The sequence below is a fragment of the Somniosus microcephalus genome, chromosome 29 (genome assembly GCF_052327205.1).
Source record: "Somniosus microcephalus isolate GS21.2 chromosome 29, FLI_Smic_1.0, whole genome shotgun sequence".
NCBI classification, from domain to species: domain Eukaryota; kingdom Metazoa; phylum Chordata; class Chondrichthyes; order Squaliformes; family Somniosidae; genus Somniosus; species Somniosus microcephalus.
The window spans coordinates 42,416,125-42,440,976 of NC_141015.1; the positions used below are offsets into that span (position 1 = coordinate 42,416,125).

The 24,852-nt window shown below is 43.6% G+C and overlaps 1 protein-coding gene across 10 annotated transcripts in view; it reads left to right on the plus strand.

Moving 5' to 3' along the window:
* The window catches only part of gbf1 (golgi brefeldin A resistant guanine nucleotide exchange factor 1), a 231,590-nt gene that overhangs the window by 204,089 nt on the left and 2,649 nt on the right, over positions 1–24,852 (plus strand). For 7 of the 10 annotated variants that reach the window (XM_085970688.1, XM_085970687.1, XM_085970690.1 and 4 more), the window contains 9 exons: positions 3,958–4,118; positions 6,386–6,632; positions 9,220–9,416; positions 16,651–16,801; positions 18,300–18,430; positions 18,543–18,644; positions 19,879–19,992; positions 22,169–22,346; positions 24,009–24,158. In XM_085970688.1, coding sequence (XP_085826814.1) covers positions 3,958–4,118; positions 6,386–6,632; positions 9,220–9,416; positions 16,651–16,801; positions 18,300–18,430; positions 18,543–18,644; positions 19,879–19,992; positions 22,169–22,346; positions 24,009–24,158 — 1,431 coding nt within the window. The remainder of the gene's footprint in view (positions 1–3,957; positions 4,119–6,385; positions 6,633–9,219; positions 9,417–16,650; positions 16,802–18,299; positions 18,431–18,542; positions 18,645–19,878; positions 19,993–22,168; positions 22,347–24,008; positions 24,159–24,852) is intronic. The other 3 variants (XM_085970689.1, XM_085970697.1, XM_085970692.1) reach the window with 2 other exon arrangements.

Sequence of the window (24,852 nt, forward strand, 5' to 3'; positions counted from 1 at the left end):
GAGTTGAGATTTTTTTTTTAATTTATTGTTCCTGGGATGTGGGCGTCGCTGGCAAGGCCAGTATTTATTGTCATCCCTAATTGCCCTTGAGAAGGTGGTGGTGAGCAGCCTTGAACCGCTGCAGTCCGTGTGGTGAAGGTACTCCCACAGTGCTGTTAGGGAGGGAGTTCCAAGATTTTGACCCAGTGATGATGAAGGAACGGCGATATATTTCCAAGTCAGGATGGTGTGTAACTTGGAGGGAACTTGGAGGTGGTGGTGTTCCCATGCGCCTGCTGCCCTCGTCCTTCTAGGTGGTTGAGGTCGCGGGTTTGGGAGGTGCTGCTGAAGAAACTTTGGCGAGTTACTGCATTGCATCTTGCAGATGGTACACACTGCAGCCATGTTGCGCCGGTGTTGGATGAGGTGCCAATCAAGCTGGCTGCTTTGACCTGGATGGTGTCGAGCTTCTTGAATGTTGTTGGAGCTGCAGTCATTCAGGCAAGTGGACAGTATTCCATCACACTCCTGTCTTGTGCCTTGTAGATGGTGGAAAAGCTATTGGGAGTCAGGAGGTGAGACACTTGCCGCAGAATACCCTGCCTCTGACCTCTTATTGCTACATTATTTATGTGGCTGGTCCAGTTAAGTTTCTGGCCAATGATGGCCCCCAGGATGTTGATGGTGGGGGATTTGGCGATGGTAATGCCGTTGAATGTCAAGGGGCGGTGGTTAGATTCTCACTTGTTGGAGATAGTCATTGCCTGGCACTGGTGTGGCGCGAATGTTACCTCCCACTTATCAGCCCAAGCCTGAATGTCGTGCAGGTCTTGCTACATGAGGGCATGAACTGCTTCATTATCTGAGGAGTTGCAAATGGAACTGAACACTGCAGTCATCAGCGAACATCCCCACTTCTGACCTTATGTTGGAGGGAAGGTCATTGATGAAGCAGCTGAAGATTGTTGGGCCCAGGACGCTGCCCTGAGGAACTCCTGCAGCGATGACCTTGGGGCTGTGATTGTCCTCCAACCACCACAACCATCTTCCTTTGTGCTAGGTATGACTTCAGCCAGTGGAGAGTTTTCCCCGATTCCCATTGACTTCAATTTTGCTACGGCTCCTTGATGCCACACTCGGTCAAATGCTGCCTTGATGTCAAGGGCAGTCACTCTCACCTCACCTCTGGAATTCAGCTCTTTTGTCCATGTTTGGACCAAGGCTGTAATGAGGTCTGGAGCCGAGTGGTCCTGGCGGAACCCAAACTGAGCATCGGTGAGCATGTTATTGGTGAGTAAGTGCCACATGATAGCACTGTCGACAACACCTTCCATCACTTTGCTGATGATTGAGAGTAGATTGATGGGGTGCTAATTGGCCGGATTGGATTTGTCCTGGTTTTTGTGGACAGGACATACCTGAGCAGTTTTCCACATTGTTGGGTTGATGCCAGTGTTGTAGCTGTACTGGAACAGCTTGGCTAGAGGCGCGGCTAGTTCTGGAGCACAAGTCTTCAGCACGATAGCCAGGATGTTGTTGGGGCCCATGGCCTTTGCTGTATCCAGTGCGCTCAGCCGTTTCTTGATATCACATGGATTGAATCAAATTGGCTGAAGACTGGCTTCTGTGATGGTGGGAACCTCAGGAGGAGGCTGATATGGATCATCCACTCGGCACTTCTGGCTGAAGATTGTTGCAAACTCTTCAGCTTTGTCTTTTGCAATAACTACCAAAAGTGGCAGATCTAATGCATTGGTAAGTCAGATATTTCAAATATTAAGAAAGATAATTAGCTACATTAAAAAGGTAAATGCTGTTACCATTTTCAGTGAAACTGGAGTAGTGTTGTGGTAGTTAAATGTTTCTTGATGTCCCTTACATTATCTTAATTTTGAAGTAGGAGTTAAAATTGCGATTCATTAAATATAATTATTGATAATATTGCAAAATATTGGGTGTTGGTTAAAAGGTGGAGAATTGCTGGCATTTTTTAATTGAGAAAATATCTGTTAAATGTTTACGCTTGGGTCACCCGGGAAGGACGTTTTCCTCATCAGATGCATAGAATTTTATTGTTTTATTAGCAACCTTCCAGTAGATTTGCTGAAGTTTTTTTTTTTTTTTTTTTTTTTAAAGGCTATAATTTCTCTCTTGCCCCAAGTCCCCTCAGGCTACATGTTTCTGCACAGGGTGGGCTGGTCAAGTGATCTGCTTTCGAGTCTCTACGAAGTCAACAGGAAGTTCACAAGTAGCCCAGGGTGACTGAGTATTCAATCTTTCCCTTTCTATGGAGAGTGACTAACTCCTGGGCTGCAGTTCTCCCAATGGCCTGGCTAAGATCTGGAACTAAGCCAAGGAGCAAATTGCTGCAGGAGATGGCGAGTTGGAGAACTGTTCTCAAAAGTATCTTTGGATGTAGGAAATCCAAGCTATGCGGAACTAATTCAGTATAAATCCATAATAGGAGGCATGGTTTTCAAATATATTGATCCTCTGGTAAGATGATTCCTACTAAACTGGGCTTGTATGAGATTGCAGCTGGCTGGAGACACATTGGTCTTCCTCCATTGGTTTTGCTCCCAGATTTGGGGAACCAACAACGTTGAAAATATGGGTTTACAAATGAGCCTTTGGCTGGAAGTAGCCAGTTTTAGTGAAGTCCATGTGTGAAACTCGCCCCAGTGTTAACCTGACTGATTATCTGAGGGTACTACCCTACACAGCTGAGCCCGGCATGATTGGTACCCAAAATGAAAGCTAAAAGTGGGAGAGTGACTCACCAATGTTTCTTTCTCTGTCGGGAACAGCGGAAAATCAGCTGGGGAAAAGTGCTGCGAAATTGCCTAATCTGTAGGTTTGTACATCTCAGGCACTTGTACCTCATTTGAGGTGAGTTCAGATGCAGGCTCCCTCATTCTAAATTGCAAAAAAAAGTAAATGACAGGAAATCAGACAGCATTGTCTTTAGTTTCTGCAGCCTGTGTACCTGGCGCCTTGGGTTATAGACAAATCATGAAATAGGATTCACTGTACATCAACAGAAAATGCTGGAAATACTCAGCAGGTCAGGCAGCATCTGTGGCGAAAGAAACAGAGTTAACGTTTCAGGTCGATGATTCTGACGAAGGGTCATCGACCTGAAACGTTAACTGTGTTTCTCTCTCCACAGATGCTGCCTGGCCTGCTGAGTATTTCCAGCATTTTCTGCTGCTTTTTCAGATTTCCAGCATCTGCAGTATTTTGCTTTTGTATTCACTGTACATCAGCTGTCCTTGCATTAATAACATTATTGAGATTTTAAAGCTGAATTCCCCACTCGTACTGGGGAAGACTTCCATTGTTTGCTGCGTATAATGAAATTGGAAATGTTGTCTTTATATGTACGCACAGTTCGTTTCTTTCTCTCTCTGTGCAACACGGTCTGATTGGGCTGAACGGCCTGTTTTGTGGTGTTAGTTCTGCGTATACTGCTTCTCCCCTTCCCCCATTTTCTGAAGTTGGCAGCATCGACAGCAATTTGGTTTTTATACAGCGCCTTTAAATTAGAAAAACGTCCCAAGGCACTTCACAGGAGCGTTATCAGTCAAAAATTGACACCGAGCCACAGATATTCGGGCAGGTGACCAAAAGCTTTGTCGGGGGGGAAGGTTTTAAAGAGTGCCTTGAAGGAGGAGCGAGACGTGGAGAGGTTTCGGGAGGGAATTCCAGAAATTGGGGCCTAGATGGCTGACGGCACGGCCACCAATGGTGAGGCGAAGGAGGTCGGGGATGGAATATCAGTTGAATTCAGATCTTAAATACACAGAGGTGAAGTATTTTTGTTAGAGCACTCTTCTCTTCCCTCCTTCCCCCCCCCCCACCCCCCCACCCCACCTCCCCATCAAACAGAATGTTGTCCCAGATTTCAGGCGGTGCTTATTGTAAATTTCCAAGACCCACATGACTTCTGCTGATTGACGTTATTGTGTTTCTTTAAAGGTGCACAGTCTGATAGTGAAATTGCATCTTACCATCTCAGTGAAGTCAATTCAGATCGTGGCTACACCTCCGACTCTGAAGTGTATGCTGAGCACGGCAAACAGACCAAGGTACACCGTTCCGTCACTGACGTTGACATTGCCAGCAGTGGCTGGCTGGTGGTGAGTCTCACTAGTGAACTGTACACATTTTGACTTTTCTGTGTTTCCATGTTCTTAAATAATCTATTGAAAGCATTTATTGCAAAAAGTCTGAAAAACTGCACTGTTCATTGATTTGCAATGAGCTGGTTGGACACGAACTCGTGAAATTACCTGATAATGTACAATTTGCTGCATGTTAAGATGACACCGAGCGCCTTGTTGTATATTAAATGCATTTTTCCATGCAACCAGTAACACTTTGTAGAATCATACAGCACTGAAGGAGGCCACTCGGCCCATCGTGCCTGTGCCAGCTCTCCAATCAGTCCCTCTTTCCCCGTGGCCCTGTAAATTTTTCCTTTTTAAGCATGTGTCCAATTTCCTTTTGCAAGTTACTATCGAATCTGCTTCCACCACTCTTTCAGACAGCGCATTCCAGATCACAACTCAACTCGCTGCGTTTTTAAAAAAAATACTCCTCGTCCTCTCTCTGGATCTATTGCCAATTACCTCTGGTTGCCGTGTAAGCGGTTTCAACTGAAGCAGTTGCAGCAGTTCTATAGGAAATGCATGTGATTGGTATGTCTGTATCTCTGTCTATCGACAACACTGGAAAATTCTCCTGTTCCCACACCAGCCATCTGAGTGAGATTTAGGTGCAGGTTTTCCACTGAGTCTGTGCCACAAAGATCTGGTTTGGGACTTTTTAACAATATTTCACTTGGAGCTCATACTGCCAAGGCAGTGAGGGCTTTCGTTCCATCAATCGGTGCTGCATTTGAAGCCAGATTCCAGAGGTATCTAAACCACTGCACAACACAGTCCTGATAATTCTGTTTGAACATCCCTGGGAATCCCTTCTCAAGGTTTTTTGTTTAAGGGCATGCTATCTTTCTGCCACCAAAATTTGAGAAGTTCCAGTAGGACCTGTTGATTATTTCTTTGATTAATAGAAAGCTCTTGATACCCGAGACGTGACCTCAGAAGGTGAGTGCTTCCTTGAGTTGATGGTCAGAGAAGACCCTGGTCACAGTGCGTTTTTCCCTGCCATGTGTCACAGTCACAAGCCCAAACAAAGAGACCGTTCTTTTTGTGGTGGCTTCCAACTGCATAATGCTTTGCGCACATTTAACAATTTTACTCTTTCACAGTATCAAGAAATTCTTGTGTGGCATCTTGCGAGGCAACTAAACATTGTGATACGTTTTGTGCTGCCTTTGTCTTAATTGCCACTCTTGTCTGCTATATTTTTTCCCACACAGCATTGGAATCTGGGATACTGCCAGACACTGATTTCTTTGACTGTGTGACACGTCATTTGGTGTTCGTGGAACGATATCCCGAACTGCACAAGCATTGTTTCTTCTCTCTCTTCAGGATAAAGGCAAACTTCTTGAGATTAAGTCTGCTAGTTACTGAATGTTGAAACATTGTCCTTAAATGAACATTGCTATCCTGTTTATACAGAACTGAGTTAAGTCGTTTTGAATTCAAGTGAAGTAACACTGAAAGACCAGTTACTTGAGTGGCTGTTGCAACACATTACAGACGGGCATTCTAGAATTTCCTACTTGTGTGTGAATTAATTGCCTGTGAAGTGTTGACGTCGCATCAAGCTGTTTTTCTGAAATTGGAACCAGGTCAAATTGTACTTCTAAAAAGATTTTAAATTAAAGCAGATTTCCTGCTATTTATGAATCCATATTCTGCCTCGTGCCAAGTCCCGTTCACCCATCACCCATTGTGCTCGCTGACCTACATTGGCTTCCAGTCCAGCAACGCCTCTAATTTAAAATTCTCATCCTTGTGTTCAAATCCCTCCATGGCCTCGCCCCTCCCAACTCTGTGTAACCGAGATCTCTGCGCCTCCAATTTTGGCCTTTTGTGCATCGCCCGTTTCCTTCGCCCCACCATTGGCAGCCGTGCCTTCAGTTGTCCAGGCACAAAGCTCTGGAATTCCCTCCCTAAATTCTCTGCATCTCTACACCTCTCCCCTCCTTAAAACTTACCTCTTTGACCAAGCTTTTGGTCACCTGTCCTAATATCTCTGTGGCTTGCTGTCAATTTTTTTCTGATAACGCTCCTGTGAAGAGCCGTGGGACATTTTACTCTGTTGAAGGCGCTATATAAATGTAAGTTGTATATAATGGGCAACATCTGTATGGTCATGAGGCAGTGTTTTGCATTGTCCCCTATATGAGGCGATGATATGAGAACAGTTGTGTATTTATTTATAGCCCAGTTTTTAAACTTTAAAAAAATCTTATTGCTCATGTTGTTTGCAGGTGGGGAGAGATGATTTAGATACCGGCAAACTTTCTGGCCAAGGAACAAAGCAGAGCCCTTCTCCTCTCGTCAATCAGTACAGCCTAACTCTAGGGCAGGATATGGGCTCACATGATACAAAGTCGCTGATCAAGTGTGTGGAGTCACTGTCGTTCATTGTCAGAGATGCTGCCCACGTGACGCCCGAAAACTTTGAACTCTGCGTAAAAACTATTCGCATCTTCGTAGAAGCAAATCTCAATGGCGGTAAGTTTGTAGAAGTGGTTTTTTCCCCTGATTTAACACTAGAAAAGTATGTTTCTCATTATTCAGCAAACTAGCTAGTACCAGTTTAAAGTTTTGTAAATATCCTTTACCATATGTTGCAATTGCAGAAGTGATAGTTTGGACCTCCTGTGCCTGACACACACCAACCTGAGGCAGTGTCGACTAATACATTAACCACATGTGACTAATTGGGAATCCAGGTGTGGCTAATTGCATATCTTATTAAATAAAAATTGAGTAATAGACAGTTGTTGGGGCCTGTGATCTCAATATTCATATTTGCACGGCGTATGTGTGTGAACTTAAACATTTTGTGCGTTTGTTGGTAAAATGGTCAGACAAAAAGCCGAGCGTGCAAGTGTTTATTGATCGTTGTGAGTGTTTGACTTCCTTGGTTACTGAATGGTGGTAGATGGTTGTTTAGTAAATATACACACGTGAAGTGCATTTTCCTATATCGTGCGTGTGTGTGTGTAGTGCGTTTTCTACTAAAGTGAGTGCATGTGGCTAAAACAATGTAACCGTACGGGGTATGTGGCTCCTCCGTGATTTCTACTGGACAGCACCAGGCTAAGGAAAGTCGATTTCAAGAAACAAACTGCCATGTGACTATTCCGCTTATTGAACTCTGTTGGTGTCTGTCGATTTTCAAAGTATACCCACCTGTACTGCTCTGGTACAATATAACAAGCCGTTACTGTGAGGCTTGTTTCCAGAGAGACATGCTGTTGTACTGTCAAACATGTTCTGGGTGAAAATGACCACCCCAGTTCCTAAGAGGGTGAATACTTGACCCAATTCACGTATGAACTGGGGTCAAGCAAGGCCGTGTCATCGCACCAACGCTCTTCTCGATCTTCCTTGCTGCAATGCTCCATCTCACCCTCAGTAAGCTCCCTGCTGGAGTGGAGCTAATTTACAGAACAAACGGGAAACTGTTCAACCTCTGTTGCCTCCAGTCCGGATCCAAGGTCGTCCCATCCTCTGTCGTCGAATTGCAGTATGCAGACGACGCTTGCGTCTTCGCTAACTCGGAGGTCGAACTCCAAACCATCGTCAACACCTTCACCGAAGCGTACGAGAGCATGGGCCTTACACTAAACATCCGTAAGACAAAGGTCCTCTACCAACCTGCTCCCGCCACACAGTACTGCCCCCTGATTATCAAAATCCACGACAAGGCCTTGCCTTTCTGTGCTGTAAAACTCTATGACTCTATGACAACATGGACCACTTTCCATACCTAGGGAGCCTACTGTCAACAAGGGCAGATGTCAATGACGAAGTCCAACACCGCCTTCAGTGTGCCAGTGCAGCCTTCGGTCGCCTGAGGAAGAGTGTGTTTGAAGATCAGGACCTCAAACCCGGCACTAAGCTCATGGTCTACAAAGCAGCAGTGATGCCCGCCCTCCTGTATGCCTCAGAGACATGAACCATGTACAGCAGGCACCTCAAAGCACTGGAGAGGTACCAGCAACGCTGCCTCCGCAAGATCCTGCAAATTCATTGGTAGGATAGGTGCACCAACGTCAGTGTTCTCGCTCAGGCCAACATCCCCAGCATTGAAGCTTTGACCACGCTCGATCAGCTCCGATGGACGGGTCACACCGTCCGCATGCCCGATATAAGTGCTCCCAAAATAAGCGCTCTACTCGGAGCTCCGACACAGCAAGAGAGCCCCAGGTGGGCAGAGGAAACGCTTCAAGAACACCCTCAGAGCCTCCTTGAAAAAGTGTAACATCCCCACCGACACCTGGGAATCCCTGGCCCAAGACCGCACAGTGGAGGAGAAGCATCCGTGAAGGCGCCGAACACCTCGAGTCTCTTCGCCAGGAGCAAGCAGAAGCCAAGCGCAAGGAGCGCACGTCAACCCAAGCACCCCACACCCACCCGCCCCTTCAACCACCGTCTGCCCCACCTGTGACAGAGACTCTAGGTCCCGCATTGGACTCATCAGTCACCTGAGAACTCATTTTTAATGTGGAAGCAAGCTATCCTCGCTTCCGAGGGACTGCCTAAGAAGAAGAATATTTGCCGGACTATTTAAGCACTCTCTTTTCATTAACGTGCAGATATTTTTTAGATGTTTGTAGTAAATAATTTATACCTGAGTGAGTTATTTGGTAGAAATTAGTGTTTTTAAAAGTTAGTTTGCACAGCAACTTTAGCCTTGCTGTGAAGGTTTGCAGTGATGCAAAAGTGAAGGTATATTTTAGAGCCGGGTCCCAAGTTGATTCTGGAGGACAGTATCACAAGACTTGGATTTCACACTGCCTGGCGTATAACTGAAGTATGGTGTTAAACCTGCCTTACAAAGTGCTCCCTTAGACCTCCTATGTACCTTTTAAACCTACCCTTACTTAACTCTATTGAGACAGAAGTCTCGCAATTGCAGCGACAGAATAAACAGTCCCTGAAGCTCCCGTGATCATTCTCCGACTACTTTTGTACCTGAAGGACACCTGCTCAATACCAAGCAATTAATGTCCCAGTTGTGTTCTTTTTTTAAAAAATGTAAAAAATTCTGAATAGTATTGTTTTTGAAAGTTGTAGCCTCTTATTGCAGGGTACAAAACACACGAAAGGAAATCTAAAACCTACAAGTTTGACAAATCTAACCGACTGAAGAAGAAGCAGAAGGAGAGTTCCATGAAGCGGTCGAAGAGTTTTAACCATCGTCCATCGAGGTCGCACAGCGATGATGATGAGGATGACAGTGTACCAGCGAGTTACCACACTGTGTCATTACAGGTTAGTCAGGATGTAAGTATAGCAGGTCTTTCCCATTCCTGTTCTTGGTTCACGCTACCTGTTCTCCAGTAAAGCTGTTCTGTCACTTTGCTGAGCTCGTAATTTGATTTTTATTCCACCCCCCCTCCTTTCCCCAAGCTTTGCATCATTCCTTCTTCGGAAACCTCTGCCATTTGCTCATTGATGAGTTGTACAAGAGTGACCCAGTGAATCTGCCCTTCCCGTTTCCTTTCAATTCCTACAATTTCCTCCCCACCCTGGATCAGGATGTGTCTCCCAGTGGTCTGACTCAAATTAGGAACTCCCCACATGGGTAATGGTCCACACATAAGAACATAAGAAATAGGAGCAGGAGTAGGCCAATCGGCCCCTCGAGCCTGCTCCACCATTCAATAAGATCATGGCTGATCTGATCCTAACCTCAAATCTTCTATCACTCTGCATCCACCCGAACCCATGTGATCTCCCGGGAGAGGCGAAAAACCAGATAAAGACCCAATGGCCAATTTGGGAGAAAAAAATCTGGGAAATTCCTCTCCGACCCATCTAGGCGATCGAAATTCTTCCAGGAGATCACTCTGTCCCTATATTTTCTACAGTACTTACCTTCTGTAAAGGCGATCTCCACCCCAGCCAGGAACAGGAATAAAACCATCTCCTGAAATCTAACACAGAATTAGAACACAGTAGGAGCAGAACAAGGCTACACGGCCCCTGGGCCCACTCCACTACCCACAGGGCCATGACCATTCCGAACCTAGACTCATGTCCAATTTCCTGCCCGCTCCCCGTAACCCTTAATTCCCTTTACTTCTAGGAAACTATCTATTTCTGTTTTAAATTTATTTAATGATGTAGCTTCCACAGCTTTCTGGGGCAGCAAATTCCACAAACCTACCACCCTCTGAGTGAAGAAGTTTCTCCTCATCTCAGTTTTGAATGAGCAGCCCCTTATTTTAAGATTATGCCCCCTAGTTCTAGTTTCACCCATCATTGGGAACATCCTCACCGCATCCACCCGATCAAGCCCCTTCACAATCTTATATGTTTCAATAAGATCGCCTCTCATTCTTCTGAACTCCAATGAGTAGAGTCCCAATCTACTCAACCTCTCCTCATATGACCACCCCCTCATCCCCGGGATTAACCGAGTGAACCTTCTTTGTACTGACTCGAGAGCAAGTATGTCTTTTCTTAAGTACGGACACCAAAACTGTATGCAGTATTCCAGGTGCGGTCTCACCAATACCTTGTACAACTGCAGCAATACCTCCCTGTTTTTATATTCCATCCCCCTAGCAATAAAAGCCAACATTCCATTGGCCTTCTTAATCACTTGCTGCACCTGCATACTAACTTTTTGAGTTTCGTGCACCAGGACCCCCAGATCCCTTTGTACTACAGTACTTTCCAGTTTCTTGCCATTAAGATAATAACTTGCTCTATGATTTTTCCTGCCAAAGTGCATAACCTCACACTTTCCAGTATTGTATTCCATCTGCCAAATCTCTGCCCACTTACTTAGCCTGTCTATGTCCCTTTGCAGGTTTTTTATGTCCTCCTCACTCACTACTTTCCGTCCCATCTTTGTATCATCTGCAAACTTTGATATGTTACACTCGGTCCCCTCCTCCAAATCGTTAATATAGATTGTAAAGAGTTAGGGACCCAGCACTGACCCCTGCGGAACACCACTAGTTACTGGTTGCCAATCTGAGAACGAACCATTTATCCCAACTCTCTGCTTTCTGTTAGAGAGCCAATCCTCCACCCACGCCAGAATATTACCCCCAATCCCATGATTTTTTATCTTTAGCAATAATCTTTTGTGTGGCACCTTGTCAAATGCCTTTTGGAAGTCTAAATACACTACGTCCACTGGTTCCCCTTTATCCACCCTGTATGTTACTTCCTCAAAAAACTCAAGCAAATTTGTCAAACATGACTTCCCCTTCATGAAACCATGCTGAGTTTGTCCTATTAAATTATGTTTATCCAAATGTCCCGTTACTGTCTCCTTAATAATGGACTCTAACATTTTACCAACCACAGATGTTAGGCTACAGGTCTATAGTTTCCAGCCTTCTGCCTACTACCCTTTTTAAATAAGGGTGTTACATTAGCAGTTTTCCAATCTGCCGGGACCTTTGCTGAGTCCAGTGAGTTTTGGAAAATTATTACCAATGCATCCACAATCCCTACCACTACTTCCCTCAAGACCCTAGGATGCAAGCCATCAGGTCCAGGGGATTTATCCGCCTTGAGTCCCATTATTTTACCAAGTACCACTTCCTTAGTGATTTTAATCGTATTTAGTTCCTCCCCCCCTAGAGCCCCCTGTTTGTCCAGTGTTGGGATATTCTTAGTGTCCTCTACTGTAAAGACTGATACAAAATAATTGTTCAGTGTTTTTGCCATCTCCATGTTTCCCACCATTAATTTCCCGGTCTCATCCTCTAAGGGACCAACATTTACTTTAGCCACCCTTTTTCTTTTTATATAACTATAGAAACTTTTACTGTCTGTTTTTATATTTTTTGCTAATTTACTTTCATAATCTATCTTCCCTTTCTTAATCAATCTTTTGGTTATTTTTTGCTGTCTTTTAAAGACTTCCCAATCTTCCATCCTCCCACTATATTTGGCTACCTTATATGCCCTTGTTTTTAGTCGGATACTATCCTTAATTACTTTACTTAGCCACGGATGGCTATCTTTTGTTTTACACCCTTTTTTCCTCAGTGGAATATATTTTTTTTGGAAGTTGTAAAATAACTCCTTAAATGTACACCACTGGTCATGTACCGTCTTACCCTTTAATCTATTTTCCCAGTCCACTCTAATTAATTCCGCTCTCATACCTTCATAGTCTCCTTTATTCAAGCTCAGCACGCTTGTTTGAGATCCAACCTTCTCACCCTCTAATTGAATATGGAACTCAACCATGTTATGGTCACTCATTCCAAGGGGATCCTTTACTAGGACATTTTTAATTAATCCTGTCTCGTTACACAGGACCAGATCTAAGGTTGCTTGCCCCCTGGTCGGTTCAGTTACATACTGCTCAAGAAACCCATCCCTAATACACTCAATGAACTCTTCCTCAAGGCTGCTCTGCCCAATTTGATTTGTCCAGTTAATATGATAATTAAAATCCCCCATAATTATAGATGTTCCCTTATTACAAGCCTCAACTATTTCCTGATTAATACTCCGTCCAACAGAGTTGCAACTGTTCGGAGGCCTATAGACTACACCCACTAGTGTTTTTTTCTCCTTATTATTCCTTATCTCCACCCAAACTGTTTCACTATCCTGCTCCTTTGACCCAATATCATTTCTCTGTATTATAGTGATTCCTTCCTTTATTAACATAGCCACCCCACCTCCTCTCCCTTCCTGCCTGTCCTTCCTGATTGTTAAATAACCTGGTATGTTTAATTCCCAGTCATGGTCACCCTGCAGCCATGTTTCTGTAATGGCCACAAGATCATACCCATATGTCATTATTTGTGCCATTAACTCATTCATTTTGTTACGAATGCTACGTGCATTCAAATAAAGAACTTTCAAATATGTTTTGTAACACTTAGTTCCTGTTTTTTCCCTTTTTAGTACTTTACTTTTTACTCCATACCTTCTGTCCCTTCCTGACACATTCTGTTTTTTAATTCCCCCACTGCTACCTAAGTCTATGACCTTCTCTGTTGTCATTTCTATTATTTGCTCTCTAGAAACCTCCCCCCCACTAATTAGTTTAAAGCCCTCTCTACAGCCCTAGTTATATGATTCGCCAGGACTCTAGTCCCAGCACTGGCCAAGTGGAGTCTATCCCAACAGAACAGCTCCCTCTGGCACCAGTACTGGGACAGGTGTCCCAAGAAGCAAAACCCATTTCTCCCACACCAGTCTTTGAGCCACGCATTTAACTCTTTAATTTTATTTATCCTAGCCAAATTCGCTCGTGGCTCAGGTAATAACCCAGAGATTATTACCCTTGAGGTTCTGTTTTTTAATTTGACCCCTAGCTGCTCATACTGCTTTAACAGAACCGTCTTCCTTGTCCTATCTACGTCGTTTGTACCAACATGGACCACGACAACTGGATCCTCCCCCTCCCACTCCAAGTTTCTTTCCAGCCCAGAAGAGATGTCCTTAACCCTGGCACCAGGCAGGCAACACAGCCTTCGGGACTCCCGCTCTTGACTGCAGAGAACCCTATCTATCCCCCTAATGATACTATCCCCTACCACTACAACATTTCTTTTTACTCCCTCCACTTGAATGGCCCCCTGTACCACGGTGCTGTGGCCAGGTTGCTCATCCTCCCTGCAGTCCCCACTCCCGCCCTCACAGGGAGTAAGAACCTCGATCCTGCTGGACAAGAACAAGGGCTGCGTCTCCTTCAACACTACATCCTGGATCCCTGTACCTTCCTCACTCGTAGTCACACCGTCCTGTCCCTGACCACGGACTACATCTGCAGTAATTAACTTCATAGGTGTGACCATCTCCTGAAAAATAGAGTCCAGGAACTTCTCCCCCTCCCTGATGTGTCGCAGTGTCTGAAGCTCGGTCTCAAGCTCCATAACATGGAACTTGAGTTCCTCTAGCAGCAAACACTTGTCGCAGATGTAATCACCGTGAGCCTCAATGGGGTTCACCGGCTCCCACATCTCGCAACAGTAACACATTACCTGCTCCATTCTATATAATTAATTTAATTTCTTATTATTAGTTATGAAGACCCTGCCCGGATATATATGATAATATCACACCACTATTCAATAGGACTTACCAACTTAAAGGTATAAAAGAGAAGAGAAGGAAGAAAACCAACCAACCAGCTGATCACCAACCTCCTCCTTGAATACTGTCTGTGGAGCCTGTTTGGTTGACTCGTCTCGCTGCTCCGCCTCCGCAGTGCTGTCTAAGCTTCAAATAATTGACTTCTTAACACACTAAAATTCACAAAATACACTTAAATGATTTTTCTCCCACTTAGCAAAACTCCAACAGCACTCAATGCACAATATTCACCCAGCCCGTTCCTTTAACTTCCTCAGACTCCTTCTAACTGTAACCTTGACTGATCTCTTTACTGCTGGTTGGGATTTCAGATTTTAAAGACCGCACATTTTTTAGGTGACTGGATAAAGAAATTTAGATTTTAGTTAAGTCACAAGGAGTATCGAAGCTTTCGATCCTATTTTGTTTAGTTTCGATGTAAACGAGCTCCCTCTCCTCTTTTGGGGAATGTTGTTCAACTAAACTCTCCTACACACGAGGAAATCTTTTCCCAAGTGAATAAAACTCCAGATTTCTCCTCACAGATAGAACTCCTGAATAAAGTGGGTCTGCATTTCATATTGAAGTTATTGTGCCTCTTCAGCCCGAATTATAATGTTTCCTCTGAAGCATGCGGTTCGATGATTCTGACACCAATCTGTTATTTATGCAACAAATTAATTCTTTGGTTATTATTAATGGAGCAGAAAAAGTTTGGAGAATGATGATAAAAATGAATGTTCTCTCTCATTCTAGATTTTGGTACTCAGAAATTCACATTACTATCAGTCTTCAAGTACAGGAAACTTTGTTATATCCGGCACCGACGGGACCGAGCTGTTGCCGATCTATCAAAACTGCCAGACATACAAAGCTAATGTTGAAGCATACGGAGGTTTTCATCTCCGTATCTGACAACAAACACTGTTGCTTAGCAACAGCTTGTAAATAGTCGGCCCGTACCTTGGAAGCGTCTCTGTAGCTTAGCAACAGCTTCAGAGAGACTTTCCAGAGCCCGACTGTTGAAAACAAAGCCACGAGAAGAAAAAAAACGTAACAAAACGGCTCCTGATTTCTGCCGGTAGATCGAGGTTTCCGGACATACAACCTCCGGATAAACCAAAGTTTCCTGTAATTGCACTTTGTGTATATTTTTTAATGGCTGCACAGGGTTAATAGATGTTGTCATATTTTGGGGTTTACAAAACATTCTACTCTGAAAACTCCCCTCGTACCCAGCATGTCAATGCCAGGTTGCATGATACAGGAAACTTTCGATTTACCGGCACCTAAATAACCGGAAATCTCGGTTAACCGGCAAAATTCAGGAGTAGGTTTTACTTTAAATTGTATTTGCCTTCTTCCATCTGTGCTGTGCAAGGGTGTGGCTGCAGCTGTTGCTAAGCTACAGAGACGCTTGAAACTTGTGGGCATTGTTCTACAGTTGTTGCTAAGCAACAGGGTTTGTTGCTTTATACGGAGCTGTCAGCTCTTCCTATCTTTTACTGTAGCGTTCGGTTATCCGGAATTTTTGATGAACCGGCACCACGTCGGTCCCGTCTGTGCCGGATAAAAAAGTTTCCTGTACTAGATACATCTTGTTGCAGTATAGCTTTCTAACTTTTATGCGGTTTCTTTCCTTAACCCTTTAAGATCTATATTGTTGTACCTAATTTGTATTAGAACGCATGTATTGCTCTGTCCTGTGTTTAAATGTGTAACTTGCAGGCTAGTTCATCAGGTGAGATCTGCACCGTTAACATCTATACTGGTGAATTCGTACTGCATTTTTAGGTTGTAGTGTCATTATTTGCAGAAGTTGCCACAGTTCTATTGAATGCAGTGTGCTCCGGGTGTAAACGTGTTCCGTTCCCGGAGCTGCACCTCCGGGAAGATATATCAGCCTTGGAGGGGGAGCAGCGCAGATTCACCAGATTGTTACCGGGGCTAAAAGGGTTAAATTATGAGGACAGGTTGCACAGACTGGGCTTTTATTCCCTGGAGTGTAAAAGATTAAGAGGTGATCTAATCGAGGTGTTTAAGATGATTAAAGGATTTGATGGGGTAGAGAGAGAAATTATTTCCTCTGGTGGGAGAGTCCAGAATAAGGGGGCGTAACATTAAAACTAGAGTTAAGCCGTTCAGGGGTGATGTCAGGAAGCACTTCTTTACACAAAGGGCAGTGGAAATCGGGAACACTCTCCCCAAAAAGCCAGAGGCTGGGGGTCAATTGGAGCTTTCAAGATGGATTTTTGTTGGGCAAGAGTATTAAGGGTTACGGAACCAAGGCTGGTAAATGGAGTTGATACGTGATCTAATTGAATGGCGGAACAGGCTCGAGGGGCTGAATGGCTTCCTCCTGTTCCTATATATAAACTCGCTGCATTTCTAATAGAGATGGGTTTGCTTGCAGGTAATTCAATTGATCCTATTGATTTGCTTGTGTTTCTGTTTTCAGCTTCTGGACTTGATGCACACACTCCACACTCGAGCTGCCAGTATTTACAGCTCGTGGGCCGAGGAACAGCACCACCTGGAGTCAGCAGGAAAGAAAATTGAAGCGGATGCCAGGACGCTGTGGTCTCACTGCTGGTGTCCACTGTTGCAGGGTAAGTCCGTGCAGCAGGAGCGTAGAGAGATTGTTCAGATGTTGAATATGTCTTGTTAATAAGCGCATCTTCTGCTTTCCAAGAGGTGAGAAGAAACTGACCATTATTTGTATTTCTTTTCCACTTTCATTGATTCAGTGCATTTAAATACTGACATTCCTAAAAGCACCAGGTATACCAGTGTGTAAACCAATCGCCCAATTATCCAGCCAAAATCAATCTGCAGACGGTTTCTGACTCGCGCATATAAGATGTCTCACTGACCGTCACAGCTCCCCCGGGATCGGGAAATTTGATTTTATGCTCGCTCGCTATTTCATTCCTGTCACTGCTGTGCACAGGCATGATGTGAGAAACTGGACTCCTGAGAACTTGGTGGGGGGGGGGGGGGGGGGCGGGCTGAAGAGTTCTCAATTGACAGAAAGTGGGAGCGGGAACAATATTCCACCTAATTTTAAATTTTGATGCGCGGTCCCTTTAACGGGCTGCGTGAGACTGGCAGACAGGCTGCGCGGCCACGCAGCTTAAGAGCAGACATTGGCCAGGAGCGGTCAGCGCCCCGTACTTTGTTTTTGGGATGTGAGCCACATTTATTTGGCCATCCTAGTTTCTCAAGAGGAGGTTCCCCACTGCTCTGAGCTCAGAGCTATATTACTCACCTTGTGTCCAAGCACATACAGTAAGTTTTTAAATATGTATGCAAGTTTTATTAGGCACATAACATATTCTTACTGCAATGCTGAAATGGTGCAGGTCTGCTTACCGCTACTGGTCTCCCAGCACTTCACTCAGTTGAATTTGGGCTACTTGGCACTGAATGACACTACACAGTCGTGTTACTGTAAAGCCAAAATTGCTTTATGCTGGCAGAAACTGTAAGGTGCAACTGCAAGGGTAAATTCCACATTAATCTAAAATTCACACAGAGGTGTCTGGTAGGCTGATGCAGTCGGATGGTTCTCTTGTATTTCCCGTCAGTACTGCTCGATTCCCATGACTGGAAGAATGCCCAGTGTCGTGCCAAAATAACATTCATGCTCTGTATGCTCTATGATCTGCTTTATGTGCTGAGCACGGGAGAGATCTCGAGGAGGAGCCATCAGTCCTGGAACTTGGGCTGCTCTTGGCGCTCATCATTTGCTTGAATAATCCTTAACCGTTCTGAAGAAGTTTTGCCTTTTCATGAGCTAGATTTTTGAACTGCTGTAGAATTAAACCTTCGTCTGTGCACTTTTTGATTTACATGGAGTTTACAATTGCAGTTCAAATTTAGATTGTGGGAACAATGTGGGATGGGCTTGAAGTGCACCCTGCTCGGTCCTGAGGGCGCCCCTACAATCTCCATGGCGATGTGTAGATTAACAGAAAAATCGTGATTGTGCTGAATTATTGCATTGAACAATGGCAGCAAGTACCTGTGCAAGAGTCCACGATAAAAGCATCTGTCGAGGGTTATTTTAAACATGCCTCTTACTCATCTCTGTACCTGTCTCTTCAGGCATTGCTTGGCTTTGTTGTGATGCCAGGCGTCAAGTCAGAATGCAAGCGCTCACTTACCTACAGAGGGCACTATTAGTGCATGATCTGCAAACACTGGATGCTTTAGAATGGGAATCCTGCTTTAACAAGGTATTGACCCACCCCACCTGCACCAAGTAGTTGAAAGTGTTAACTTTTTTAAAAGATTAAATTGAAACATAAACAAATTTGTTTTATGATGTTCCATGGCTGGTTTGCGTAGGTGTTGTTCCCACTACTGACCAAGCTCTTGGAGAACATCAGCCCAGCTGATGTTGGAGGGATGGAAGAAACCAGAATGAGAGCTTCAACTCTGCTTTGCAAAGTGAGTTTGTCACCCACAATGTACCTTGTTTTGAGAGGAGGCTTTCAACCAACTGCAGCACCTGACACCCAGTGATTGATCAGATACGGTGCAATGTGGTTTGTGTGTTTGTCAGTATGTTTTATTATACTGATAGAAAACCAGTGGCAGCTTTGAACAGTGTGCAGGTTGTTCAGTACTCGAGTTAATGCACACCGTGATATATGCTAACTCCATGTTGTGGCTCCCAGTGATGTATTTGTTTACAGTTATGTAGTGCACGCAGCACTCTACACTGCAGAATGTTTGAGTTAGTGAGACTCACCAATGCTTTGGGGTAGTTTTTGGCAGCTAATTGTTTGCACTGTATGAATCAGATAAATGCTGAACTAGAAGCCCCATATGTAAACAAAATAGGCAGAAACCCTCATCGCATTTTAAAAAGTACTTGGATATGCACTTGAAGTGCTAGAACCTGCAGGGCTACGGACCAAGAGCTGGAAAGTGGGATTCGGCCGGCACAGACACGACTGGCTGAATGGCCTCCTGTGCCGTAAATTTCTATGATTGTATAACCACATTGAGCTGAAAATAAGCTAGTTGGGCTGGGAAAGTCTACCCCGTTCTGTTATTTCCAGCTGAGTTCCAACCTTTGCAGTTAAAGAAATCTACTTTCTGCCAATTTTAATTTCCACTGACCAACCAATGACTGAAAATCAAATACACATTTAAAAAAAAAAAAAAAAACGACTTTAGATATTAGTCATTCGGGGATTTTATTTTTGTACCAAAACTGAGCTTTAGGGTGTTGCAAGTGCCTGGCTCTGCATATTTTCTCGGATCATAATAGTGTAATTTTGCATTAATTGGCTATTAAATATGTATATAGAAATTGTGTGCAGTATGGTTGCATGTTATGCTATTGACTGGAGCATTTTCCTATTTAAAAAAAGGACTGTTTTGTGCATTTTCTGCCAGAGAGAATATATTTCAATCTGTGCAGGTCCAATTGTGCCCGTATGAAATTGTATATCATGTGGATGATGTGCCTGGGAAGTCCCTCAGTTGTCATTCATTAAAGTAGAGACTGCCATTCTCATAAGGTTCAAGTATCAGATGGTACTACTTGATCCCAGAGTTATTCTGTTCTGGTTGCAGAGGTGGCCGGCGCATTTGTCTTGTATCATTTTTCTTTGGACTGTTTTGAGAACATTGACTTTCTGTTGTAAAGGTTTTCCTTTTCTGCCCCCCGAAGGTTTTCCTCCAACATTTGTCTCCACTGTTATCTCTGCCGACATTTACTGCTCTTTGGTTAACGATCCTGGACTTCATGGACAAATACATGCATGCGGGATCCAGTGACTTACTGGTAGGAAAAACGTATTAGAATTTGTACAACGTTTGCACAAAACTTAACTCAAAAATGATATTTCTCATGAGAAGCTGGTCTTAATTCTTTCCATGATCTCATAGACAATTTGAGAATTTTAAAATTAATTGTCTGGTGGTTTATCTCAGTATTTTCTCATGGCCTCGTCTCCTCCCTATCTCTGTAACCTCCTACAACCCTCCGAGATCTCTGCGCTCCTCCAATTCTGGCCTCTTGTGCATCCCCGATTTTAATCGCCCCACCATTGGCAGCCGTGCCTTCAACTGCCTGGTCCCTCAGCTCTGGAATTCCCTCCCTAAACCTCTCCGCCTCTTTCTCCCACCCACCACCACCTCCCGCTCCTTAAAATCTACCTCTTTGACCAAGCTTTTGGTCACCTGTCCTAATCATCTCCCTTCGATATGATAAAGATGGAGCTTATTACCCAAGTCTCTATCAAATCCATATAATTACAATATGTATCAACGCATTAATGTTACTTTTAACTCTTGTGTTTGTTATGCTGCAAACCAGTGACACTGTGAATGCTGCATCCATCTGATAGTGTGCTTTGGGTGTCAGTTGCCTGGTCTGTAATTGAAGCCTCAGAATTAGTACTAAATAGGCTTAATTTTTAAAAGGGCTTTGTAGAAATTATTGGAAATGTTATTCGTTTAATTCCAAAGTTAATAAATTACAGTTCAGCAATTTGATGGCATTAGGTGTTTGAAGATGGCACTTGGACAGATTAAAGGAATTGATTACATTGGACTCTCCAGTCTCAACTTCTGATTTAATTGGTTTCCTTCATACCATCGTAAGCTTCAGTAACCCATTGGATGCCAAAAGCAATTAACTGAGTAGATGATGTGCCAGAGATTTCCTTGAAAAGCATTCGAGAAACTGGCACGAACACACACAGCTAATCTGTACACACACACTTAAGTTTGAACTTTATAGTAATTTAAATCCCCGCAGTCTGGATCTCACAAGCACTGGTTTCATTATACGGCCCTTGCAGCTTCGAGCAACCACTGTTCCTAGTACGATGCTACAAAGAATTGTTTCTTAAACAAGTTTACACAGTTGATAGGTTTACAGAAGCAGGATAAGATGTTACAGGTGATCCTGAAACAAATTATTTACATATCTTTAATTTTAAAAAGGAAGTACATTTAGTGTTGTTCATCGAGATGTCTCCAGGGCATTTATTTACAGCATGAGCGTGCAGGTTTGTCTTTGTGGGCCTCTTGATTGCATTTATTGAGTAGATTGGGCCTATACTCTCCGGAGTTTAGAAGAATGAGAAAAGATCTCAATGAAACATGTAAGATTCTGAGGGGGATTGACAGATGCTGAGAGACTGTTTCTCCTAGCTGGAGAGTCCAGAACTAGGGGGCATAGTCTCAGGATAAGGGGTTGGCCATTTAGGACTGAGATGAGGAGGAATTTCTTCACTGAGGGTGGTGAATCTTTGGAATTCTCTACTCCAAAGGGCTGTGGATGCTCAGTCGTTGAGTATATTCAAGGTGGAGATAGACAGATTTTTGGACTCATGGGGAATCAAGATATGGGTATCCAGTGGGAAAGTGGAGTTGAAGTCGAAGATCAGCCATGATCTTATTGAATGGCGGAGCAGGCTCGAGGGGCCGTATGGCTTGCTCCTGCTCCCAATTCGTTTGCCGGCTGGCCTTTGGGCTGCATATAAAGTTAAATTAATGATCCCATTAACTGGCATATATTTCCAGTGTTGATACCAAAGATCTTGGTGTTCTGATTTAGGATGTATCCACTAACGAGGCAACAACACTGAACAAATTTTTCCAAACCAATTGACCCATGAAATTGAAACAGAAGAACCCAGCAGTGTGATCAGTTTTGCACTGTTTTAGTACAGAGCCTGCACAGATACTCCATCTTCTGTAATGTAAACTACGGTTCCAATGAGAGAGAAATATAAGCACATATACAACTGAATTGCCTTGGGATTGGGAGCTGAAATTAGTTCACTGGCCATAGTTTGGACACCCCGGTGCAGAGCGTGTTGGAGACATCTGCTCAGCGAGCAATAGTGAATTCCAGTTGCCATTGTGGAATTTGCCATCAGAAATTCTAACGCTTGCAGTGGCTTTTTTTCATCTCAATGTGGTATGCTGATAATTTCTTTCCTGTTCAGTTGGAAGCAATTCCAGAATCATTGAAGAACATGCTGCTGGTTATGGATACGGCTGGCATTTTCCACTGTGCTGAATCGAGGACTGGTTATTCCCAGCTTTGGGAGATTACGTGGGAGAGAATCGATTGCTTCTTGCCGCGACTGAAGGATGAACTCTTTAAACAAACAGTTATCCAAGGTAAAAAAAAAACTGTTCACCTCTCAAATTTGCTATTTAGGCCCAAGATGTGTATATTTTACGTTCCTGTGTCCCACTTGCACATAAATTCAACACAAAAATATTAATGAGAATATCATTCCTGAATGCAGATGTTTCGGAAATGATGATTAAATTGTCACGCTGCATTCCCTGCAGTGCCAATAAGAACTAGGCCTCCAATATGACCACAATCCTAAAGTGACAAAGGAATGTTGGCATTAATTGCCCAGCTCCTTTAGTGATCAGTCTAAAAGGACTGATTCACAGTTGTGAGTGCGGAAAATATATTGGACTGAAATCTCCTAAAACAGCGTAACCAACAAGTTACGTCCAAGTTTATGCCGATCTTGACGTTGGCTACATATGCTAATGAGATTCTCAGGAAATGTTAGCATATCAGAAATCAGTGTAAACGATCAGGGCCCAGGAAAGCGGTAAACTTGCATCATTTTCCTTCTTTAAGCCCCTTTATATATAAATAAAAGTTTATCAAATCATTATTTAGGCACAGCATGTTCAAGAAAATGTAATCGTGGAAGTTTTTCGATTTTTAATACAACTTGCTCTGCTGTGATGAAGTTACATTGCAAGATACAGAAAATATTGAAGCTCTTCCCATTTAAAAAAAAAAACCCCAAAAATATGACCAATGCCTGCTGCGCCTAATATACAGCCCACTCAGAACTGGCGCAAATGCAGGAATCTTGCTTTCTTTGGTCTTTTGCATGGGGCGGAGTTATGTTTGGCAGAAGTTTCATTGAATTGGTGTAAAACATGAGGAAACTCAGGTGCAGTAAAAACTGGTGGAAGTCACTTGCGCCCGAATTTCGTTAATCTTTGTGCCAATAATTGGAATTACGCCATTGTTTCGGCGCAAGCTTTGAGACGATTGTCGTTGGTGTGCAGCAGTAGCTTGTTTTGGATGTGTGTGGTCACTGTAGCATAGTCGTCCAAAACTTCAGAGTAGGAATTTTCTAACTAACTTTAAAAAAAACTTTTGGTTTTTAATTTTGTTTTATTTCCGGTCACACTATAAACTGAGGTAGAATTAGACAATAGCAAAAGTTCCATTAACCGTGTTAGCTGTGGCTCAGTGGGCAGCACTCTTGTCTCCAAGTCAGAAGGTTGTGGGTTCAAGTCCCACGCCAGAGACTTGAGCACATAATCTAGGCTGGCGCTCCCAGTGCAGTACTGACGGAGTGCTGCACTGTCGGAGGTGTTGGCTTTCTGATGTGATGTTAAACTGAGGCCTCAGGTGAATTTAAAAGATCCAATGACACTTCAAAGATCTTGCTGTGCGCAAATTGGCTGCCACGTTTCTCACCATTACAAGTGACTACACTTCAAAACTACTTCATTGGCTAGAAAGTGCTTTGAGATGTCCTGAGGTTGTGAATGGCGCTATATAAATGCAAGTTCTTTATTTCCTGCAATCTGAATTAATTTAGTTTGTTTAATTAATAAAGTGGAGTTCTGTGCACAAGTATATGAATTTTGTTTGATTCGTAGCCAGACAAGAATCAAATCTGTAACTACTGGTCTTGGATTGATAGCTCTGGTATAAAAGGAGCCTAAAAGATTTTGACTCCAAAATAAATGTGTATCTTTGTAGGAAAATGACAACTGGATTTTATCTTGTAGATCCTGTCCTCGGTCCACCAGTGGAGCCAGCTTCTCCAAATTCAATGCAGCATGTTGGCAGTGCACAAGCATCTATACTCCCAGGCTCAGAAGCAAATCCATCCAGTCACGTAACTGCATCAGAAAACCTCGCTGAGGCTAGTGCCAAAGGTGAGTTTGAGCTATTCAGTTCAGTAACTTTGTCAGGCTGGCAGAACTTTAATGCCCAAAGTCCTATGCTATCTTTCTACATTTTAAAAATGAGCCATAATTGGATTTTAGATTCGGTATCGGTCAGCATTATGGTTTACGTCCTGGAAGTAGTCAAACTTTCCTGCATTTTTCCATTCATCTAAAGCTTTCCATTGCTGATTTTGCTGCTCCCAGTACAACAAGTGTCAGCTTGGTTCAGTAGTCACCTCGAGTTGGGAGGTTGTGGGCTCAAGTCTCAGTCCAGGACTTGAGCACATAATCACAGCTGACAGTGCAGTCATGGGTTGTCGGAAGTGCCGTCTTTCAGATGAGACATTAAACTGAAACCCATGTAAGATCCTTTGTATGCTGCCAAATTTATTAACATTTCAGCCTAAGGTGCTTGGCGCATGATTGCCCCTGAATCAAACTGTCACGTCCTTTCTCCGGTTCCAGAAATGTTGCAGGCAAAGTTGCTAACACCTGTCAATCTACTAGAAAACTGTTTCTTGTACCTGCACTAAATTCACATTTGTGCCAACAGTAAATTGTAATGAGATTAATCCTGTATGTAAATACAATTTAAAATAATTCACATTTTGCAAGTCTTCCTATGTCTATAACACTGGGTTAAGTATGCACAGACTCTCCTGCAATTTAAACTAAACGAGAG